At 45.9% G+C, this 8,359-nt stretch overlaps 2 protein-coding genes across 2 annotated transcripts; one reads left to right on the top strand and one right to left on the bottom strand.

The window, feature by feature from the left end:
* The first annotated feature begins 298 nt into the window (after positions 1 to 298).
* On the top strand, positions 299 to 771 carry LOC141121494 (histone H3). The gene has a single exon (XM_073611124.1). The coding sequence runs from the start codon at positions 328 to 330 to the stop codon at positions 736 to 738; it is 411 nt and encodes a 136-aa protein (XP_073467225.1). The 5' UTR covers positions 299 to 327; the 3' UTR covers positions 739 to 771.
* Positions 772 to 1,908: 1,137 nt separating this feature from the next.
* Positions 1,909 to 2,742, bottom strand: LOC141121493 (histone H1.5-like). Its single transcript, XM_073611123.1, has one exon. It carries the CDS (start codon positions 2,712 to 2,714, stop codon positions 2,052 to 2,054), a length of 663 nt encoding a protein of 220 aa, XP_073467224.1. The 5' UTR covers positions 2,715 to 2,742; the 3' UTR covers positions 1,909 to 2,051.
* Between the last annotated feature and the right edge of the window lie 5,617 nt (positions 2,743 to 8,359).

Genomic DNA, 8,359 nt, shown 5'->3' with positions numbered 1-8,359 from the left:
CAGACAACAGCTGCTCAGTGTGGAATCCCCGCTCACACTTTCTATTCTAATTAATAATCCACATTGAAGGAGTTCAGAGATCTCCGAGTATTGTGTGATGTGCGGAGATTTTACTTTGGATTTGGGAAAACAAAATAGCGATTTATTGCAAAAATAGAACGTGCAGATCTAGGCGGGCAATTTGAAAAAAGAAAAAAAAAAGGCGCTTTTCAATGAGGAGGAGGAGTGTGCTCTCATTGTCCAATCAGAGGGCTGGAGATGTGTATAAATAGCGCTGCAGAGCGGCATAAGCTCACGTTCCTTGTATCAGCGAAGCACTGAACAGTCATGGCGAGAACCAAGCAGACAGCCCGTAAGTCCACCGGAGGCAAAGCTCCCCGCAAGCAGCTGGCCACCAAAGCCGCCCGCAAGAGCGCCCCGGCCACCGGCGGAGTCAAGAAGCCTCACCGCTACAGGCCCGGCACCGTGGCTCTCCGAGAGATTCGCCGCTACCAGAAATCCACCGAGCTGCTCATCCGCAAGCTGCCCTTCCAGCGCCTCGTCCGAGAGATCGCCCAGGACTTCAAGACCGACCTGCGCTTCCAGAGCTCCGCCGTCATGGCTCTGCAGGAGGCCTCTGAGGCTTACCTCGTCGGACTCTTCGAGGACACCAACCTCTGCGCCATCCACGCCAAGAGGGTCACCATCATGCCCAAAGACATCCAGCTGGCACGCCGCATCCGCGGGGAGAGGGCATAGAGAGACACACACTCCGAACTACTACTAATCCCAACACAAAGGCTCTTTTCAGAGCCACCACATCCTCCTATACAAAGAGATCTATATACTCCATCATCATCACACCGACTATGACAGGGAAATCCCTACAAGACATCCACACATCTCCCCACCTCCTTCCTCAATAGACATCTACACCCACTACATACCGATTATGTTTTACACTACTCATTTTTTTTTTCTCTAATCTTTTCCTCTGGACTGCTCCATGCTGTGATAGAACTTAAGTCACTTGTACAATAATCCTGTCAGTCCAGCCAAGGCCCCCCCGGGACACTCCGCCCCCCTCTTTCCCTATCCATCACTTCTCATCTCTCCAGAGACCCGTCTGGAAATATGAAGGCTGACTAGGAAAAAAAACTGCCAAGTCCCTTTTCTCATTTTATTTCAACACTACCGCCTTATATCGGTGAACATTTCTTCTACTTTATGGTTTCTCTGAAGGGATTATGAATGTTTGGCCGGGGGGACCATATTTGTACAATGGGGGCTCATGAGAATAAGAGAATTATCTTTGAGTGCGGTGTTAGATTGTCATTTATTGATACAATTATTTCCAACATCAATCCATCACAAATGGAGAGACTAGAAGGAACAATTCATCCAGTATTGTGTGAAAAAATCCGGGGAACTCCCTTTTTTGTTCCATTATTCTCTACCGCCCATGGATGGGGGGGGGGGGTCTAATTGTTGCATAATGGAAAACTGAAATTATGGCGGGCAGTTTGAAAATTTCCAACTCCGCCAATCATAACCGCCTGTGCTTCATCTGTCAACCAATGAGAGCGTTTTATAATGAAATTTCTGACATGGAACCTGAAATGTATCCGTTTCCCTCCGAATGTGATATCGGCGACCTGGGGATGGTAAATCTGTAACTGGATATTTATTTAGTAAAGAGTACATTGCCCACATAACACAATGATCTTGTCGCTGATCATTCTTACTCCACCTCCCTGGGGAGATCTCCCAGTGCGAAAATTGTCTCCAATCCGCACCACAGAAGTGTATATGTATATATATATTGGGGGGAGAATACCTGAAGCTATCCTTTGTATCAATGACGGATGTCATGTGAAGAGTCCTGTGATCGGATCTCCCGCTGTATTCTATAGAGGGGATTGTGTAAGGTGGTCACATTGCTCTGTATGGAGGACTTCTAATGCGGCCCCCCCTGGTCGCTGTGTGTATGTAGAGCTCTGTCAGGAGGAGGTGGGTGGCTCTGAGAAGAGCCTTTGGGGGGTGTAGATGAAAGGAGGTCTCTCCGGTGGGGATTATTTCTTCTTTGGAGCGGCCTTCTTGGGCTTGGCTGCTGTCTTGGGTTTAGCCGCCTTCTTAGCCGGACTCTTGGCGACTTTTTTCGGCTTGGCTGCAGCTTTGGGCTTCTTGGGGCTCTTTGTCACCTTCTTGGCAGCTGCAGGCTTTTTTGCGGGTTTCTTGGCGGCCTTCTTGGGGCTCTTGGCTGCGGTGGGGGCTTTGGTGGTGGTCTTCTTCTTGGGGGACTTGGCTGGCTTCTTGGCGGCCGGCTTCTTGGGGGACTTGGCTGCAGCCGATGGCTTCTTGGTGCTTTTCTTGGCGCCTGCCGCCTTGTCCTCCTGCTTCTTGTTGATCTTGAAGGATCCGGAGGCTCCATGTCCTTTGACCTGGACGAGGGTCCCCTTAGTCACCAGCCCCCTGATGGCGATCTTGAGGCGGCTGTTGTTCTTGTCCACATCGTATCCTCCGGCGGACAGGACCTTCTTGAGGGCGGACAGGGAGACCCCGCTGCGCTCTTTGGAAGCGGCCACGGCTTTGACGAGGAGCTCGGACACGCTGGGACCGGACGGCTTCTTGCTGCCTTTCTTGGCTCCTCCGGCTGCCGCCTTCTTGGCCGGCTTCTTCTTGGCGGCGGGCTCCGCTGGAGGAGCGGCGGCTGGGGCGCTCTCAGTCTCCGTCATGATTCCTCTTCAAGAATGTTTACAAAACGTTCATAATACGATGATCCGAGCGCTCTGCCTTTATACAGTACGATCGTCATTTCTATTGGTTGGTATACAACACGCTGTCTGCACTCCTATTGGTTACACATTAGACACGCCCACCCACTCTTACTTCAGTAATAGGGAATCTTCTCTCTCTTGTTGTGTTTTCCGGGCAGAGAGAAAAATGATTTTATTCTGGAATAGAACGATGTCCGATCTTCATCGGGGACCCGATCTGCTCACTGGACTGTCACTTATCGGGGGGTCACTTACAGCTGTCAGGAGCTGCCGAGGAGGCTGAACACAGGGGCTGCAAACACAGCCATCCTCCTGAGTGTGTGTCCCATTCTTCCTTCTATCTTGTTTTCTACACAAATTCTACCCAGAAAACAATCTTCTCACATCTCCCACTAGAATGATCTTCACATTAGATGAGTGAAGAGTGACCATCGGGAAACATTTCCCCCTAATACAGAACTCTGCTCATCTATAGCTGAGTAGAAGGAGCCTGGAACAAAAACATCAGCCGGTGACATGAGATCCTTGTGTGATGTGATGGCAGATATTGTTATACATACAAATGTCTCAGCTGATTACACAATGTCATGTTTGATGTGCTATGTATCATTATCTGGTCACCATGATACATCTATTGTTATCCAGATACTTTGAGTATGTTTATCGATCTCTTTTACTACACAGCTATATATCCTACGCGGGTGCAATGCTTGCTTTTAATCCTTCTATCTTGAATATAAGTTTATTGTTTTGGTGATCAAAGAGTCAATCCATCAGCATTGGATCCCCCAAGAGATCATTTCAGTAACAAGAATTTTGCTGAAAATCCTAATATAGTGTAGCTTTAGGTGAATCGTGATAGTAAATATTGGCTATTTGTAGGTTAGTGAGGGGTGGATTTATTTCTAGGCTACTAAACTAAAAACATGCATACTGACCACAAAACGTATTTTATTCTGTTAACATTCTCCAGGACAAGATTTCAGGGTGTTCCCTTCCTCTCAGATCCAAAGAAAACTAAAAGTAAAGGGAATTCACCAAAAGAATTGAACTTAGGGATTTAAATATTAGACCCCCTTTACCGCATTATCATCTCCCCTCTGTATCCCAGTTAGGTCCGCTCCTCCTTTCCCTAGATAGCATCTCTTCTCTGTATCCTCAATATCTCCTCTCCTCTGTATCCCCCAGAGCCCCGATCTACTAGTGTGGATGAATTCCGGCTAATCCTGAAAATATACAGCGCTAAAAACTTTCACTGATCCAATGATCCCAATCACATGGAAAGTACATGTATCTCATAATACAATAAATCTCCAGAGACCAAGATATTAATTCTAAATAACTACTAGATTATTGTAAAGAAAGGAAGAAAGGAAAAAGATAGATAGATAGATAGATAGATAGATAGATAGATAGATAGATCGATCCCCATAAACTTTACACATGATGTCCGCCTCCTCCCCCAACTTTATTCTAATTTATACTCAATATATAGCACACCTCTCCTTCCTATCATTAATAGCACCGGACCACCGTATGTACAAAAGCATCGCTCCTCTATATCCTGAATAGCACTTCTCCACTGTATCCTAATTAGCACGACTCCACCAATATCTCCATAAAGAGGACCTGTCACCTGACCAATACTATCACATAGGGGGATGGGAGACACTGGGACTGAAAAGACCACCAATATATCCATAAAGAGGACCTGTCCATCCAACTGGGGCACCCCTTAGTTCGTGGACTGGAGGAGTTGCTCTATTTTCCATACTTGCGGTACACAAATACCACACATGAACCATGTTGATGTTATGTAAATCCTGTAAGTTGTTTTATACCAGGGAGGGACCTGGAAGTGACCCTCTGGAGATTTACTCTGATCACTGACAATATTCAATAAAAAGCAATAAAAAAATGGATCCCACTCTATTCCAAATGAAGGTGCAACACTGACACCTGGCGGTCACAAGATACATGGCATCTGTACTGAGATCTGGGAAGAGATACAATGTGATTCGTTGTAATGTTTTCCTTCCTAATTCCCAAATTGTGTTTTACAATGTAGACTTTTGTAGCTGAACCAGAACAATGTCTGGGAATCTAGTAGTGAATTGGAAACACAAGCGGCCATCTAGATACTTGACATTTTTTTTTTTTTGTTAGTTTGTTTTTGTTTTTGTTTGTTATTTTGTTTTTTTTTGTGTTTTTTTTTTTGTTTTGTTTTTTTTTTTGGGGGGGGGGGTAGATGTACCTGGCTAGCAAAGCCCATCGAATAATCCAGAATCATTTTGTACATGGTTAGAATGAAGTCACAGCTCTGATGTGTGGTATGTGGGTGGCTCATTTCCACTATACAACACAAAGACATCCACTTCTCCATACAAAGAGCCCCACATACATTGTTATCGGGAGATCTGATTGTAAATATAGATAACAGAAAGTTTGATCTCTATGGGAGAACAATGTGATAATGACCACACACCTCTCCATTAGGGATGAGCCGAACACCCCCGATTTGGTTTGCACCAGAACCTTCGAACGGACCGAAAATTTGCACAAACGTTAGAACCCCATTGACGTCTATGGGACTCGAACGTTCAAAATCAAAAGTGCTAATTTTAAAGGTTAATTTGCACGGTATTGTCCTAAAAAGGGTTTGGGGACCCGGGTCCTGCCCCAGGGGACATGTATCAATGCAAAAAAAAGTTTTAAAAACGGACGATTTTTCGGGAACAGTGATTTTAATGATACTTAAAGTGAAAAAAAAAGTGAACTATTCCTTTAAATATTGTACCTGGGGGGTGTCTATAGTATGCCTGTAAAGTGGCGCGTGTTTCCCGTGATTAGTACAGTCCCAGCACAAAATGACATTTTTAAAGGAATAAAAGTCATTTAAAACTGCTTACGGCTTTAATGTAATGTCCGGTCCCGGTAATATGGATGAAAATCAGTGAGATAAAAGGCATGGGTACCCCCCAGTCCATTACCAGGCCCTTGGGTTCTTGTATGGATATTAAGGGGAACCCCGCACCCAATTAAAAAAAAAGGAAAGGTGTGAGGCCCCAGGCCTTCTGAACAGCAGTATGCAGATGGTGCAAACAAGACAGGGACTGTAGGTTTGTTGTTAAGTAGAATCTGTTTGTAATTTTGAACAGGTGCATTTTTAAAGTGTAGCTCCAGACTAAAAATCTATTTTTTAGCTTTTTGTAAAACATAGGGAAGGGTTATCACCCCTGTGACATTTGTTTTGCTGTCTGTGCACCTCTTCAGAAGATTTTACCTCACTTTCTGTCCCAATGACAAATGTTTTGTGACAATTTGGGGGTTTTAGTTAAACAAGGATTGGTGATAAAGCATCAGTGGAGAGGAGACATGTTTTTCCCATATTAACTCTTACAGGAGAGAATTTCCTATCCTAGGGGTAGATTTCATCTCACTTTCTGTTGTCTCCTTCCGTTTGCAAGTAGGAGTCGTTTGTAAGTTGGATGTATGAAAGTAGGGGCCTGCCCTATATACTCTGCAGAAATTGCGGCCTTAGGTGTTGGTGTTGCCACAACACTGTAAGCCCTCACAGTTACTCTTGGTGGGCGCAGGAACGGGCTCTGCTGTGAAATATTAGATGAAGAATTGTAATTACATGCCCCTGTTGAACAGGGTCAGAAAAATTGGGCCTTTGGTGGCGGTGGTGCTGGTGTCACAATACTGTAAGTCCTCACAGTTACTCTTGGTGGGCGCAGAAATGGGCAGCTGCAAAATATTAAAAATTGGCAGAAAAATTGGGCCTTAGGCACTGGTGCCACAACACTGCAACCCCTCACAGATACTCTAGGAATGAGCCCTCCTGTAAAATATTGCATCAACATTTGTAATTACAAGCCTCTGTTAAACAGGGGATGAAAAATTGTCCCTTAGCCACTGGTGGCGGCGCCCAGAACCAAAAATATTCTTACAAGCTATCAGCATGATCATTGAGGAGGAAGAGGCACTGATGCTGGTGCCACAACACTGCAACCCCTCACAGATACTCTAGTTGGAGCGCAGGAACGAGCCCTGCTGCAAAGTATTGCATCAAAAATTGTAATTACATGCCCCTGTTAAACGGGGGCTGAAAAATTGGGCCTTAGCCACTGGTGGCGGCGCCCAGAACCAAAAATATTCTTACAAGCTATCAGCATGATCATTGAGGAGGAAGAGGATAGTCACTCAGCATAACAGGATTGTCACTCAGCATCAGAATATGCAGTCTTGAAGGGATCTGACTAATCAAAAAAAAAAAAAAAAAAATATATATATATATATATATATATATATATATATATATATATATATATATATATATATATATATATTGGGTTACATCAGCATCAGGTGCTTGGTAGCTGGTGGTGATCCAAGACTGATTCATTTTTATGAAGGTCAGTCGATCGACCGGGTCGGTGGACAGGCACACCCTGTGATCGGTTACAAAACCTCCAGCAGCACTGAATGTGCGTACCGAAAGAACGCTGGATGCAGGACAGGCCGGTAGCTCAATTGCATACTGTGCAAGCTCTGGCCAGTGATCCATCCTCAAGACCCAGTAACCCAGAGGATTTTTGGTGGGAAAAGTGTCCAAGTCAGATCTTGCCCCTAGATATTCCTGCACCATGTAAAACAGACGCTGGTGATGGTTGCTGGAACCGATCATACCTTGGGGCTGAGGACTAAAAAATTGTCTGAATGCATCGGTCAGACGGCCACCTTCTCCACCGCTCCTTCTTTGACTGACCGAAGCCTCAGCAACACGTTGTCCAGGAACAGGAGTTTGTAACCTCCCAGTCTCTGGGAACACGTTGCACAGACCTTTCTGCAAGGCCTCCCAAAGATGTTTCATCCTCTGCTCCCTCTGCAACGGCAAGATAAGGTCCGCAACCTTACCCTTGTAACGTGGATCAAGGAGGGTTGCCAGCCAGTATTGATACCTCTCCTTGATACCACAAATACGAGGATCCTTCCACAGGCTTTGCAGGATCAGGGAGGCCATGCAGCGTAGGTTTGCTGAGGCATTCGGTCCGGAGTCCTCTGGGTCACTAAGGACGACATGATCCGCAGCCACCTCCTCCCAGCCATGTACAATTCCATGGGTTTCTTGGGACTGTAAATGATCCCTTAAAGACTGCTGCTGATGCTAAGTGCCAGGCTCCACCCCCATGCTGACACAATCCATCTCTTCCTCCTCCTCCTCCTCCTCTTCCTGTGTGATCGGCGGGCACGCAGGAACACTGTCTGGACAAAGGGGACCTTGAGAGCTAAGAAAGTCCTCCTCTTCCTGCCTCTGTTCTGCCTCAAGTGCCCTGTCCATTATTCCATGCAGTGTGTGCTCCAACAGGTGGACAAGGGGGACAGTGTCACTAATGCATGCACTGTCACTGCTCACCATCCTCGTGGCCTCCTCAAATGGTGACAGGACAGTGCATGCATCCCTGATCATGGCCCACTGGCATGGGAAAAAAAAAAACAAGCTCCCCTGACCCTGTCCTGGTGCCATAGTCACACAGGTACTCATTGATGGCCCTCTGCTGCGTGTGCAGCCGCTGCAACATGGCCAACGTTGAGTTCCA

Source organism: Aquarana catesbeiana, unplaced genomic scaffold, assembly GCF_042186555.1.
Source record: "Aquarana catesbeiana isolate 2022-GZ unplaced genomic scaffold, ASM4218655v1 unanchor200, whole genome shotgun sequence".
NCBI classification, from domain to species: domain Eukaryota; kingdom Metazoa; phylum Chordata; class Amphibia; order Anura; family Ranidae; genus Aquarana; species Aquarana catesbeiana.
The sequence above is the reverse complement of the archived record's forward strand: the minus strand, read 5'-3'. Positions and strand labels throughout refer to the sequence as shown.

Coding starts and splice junctions, on each gene's coding strand:
- LOC141121494 (XM_073611124.1), top strand. CDS start 328: ATGGCGAGAACCAAGCAGACAGCCCGTAAGTCCACCGGAGGCAAAGCT.
- LOC141121493 (XM_073611123.1), bottom strand. CDS start 2,714: ATGACGGAGACTGAGAGCGCCCCAGCCGCCGCTCCTCCAGCGGAGCCC.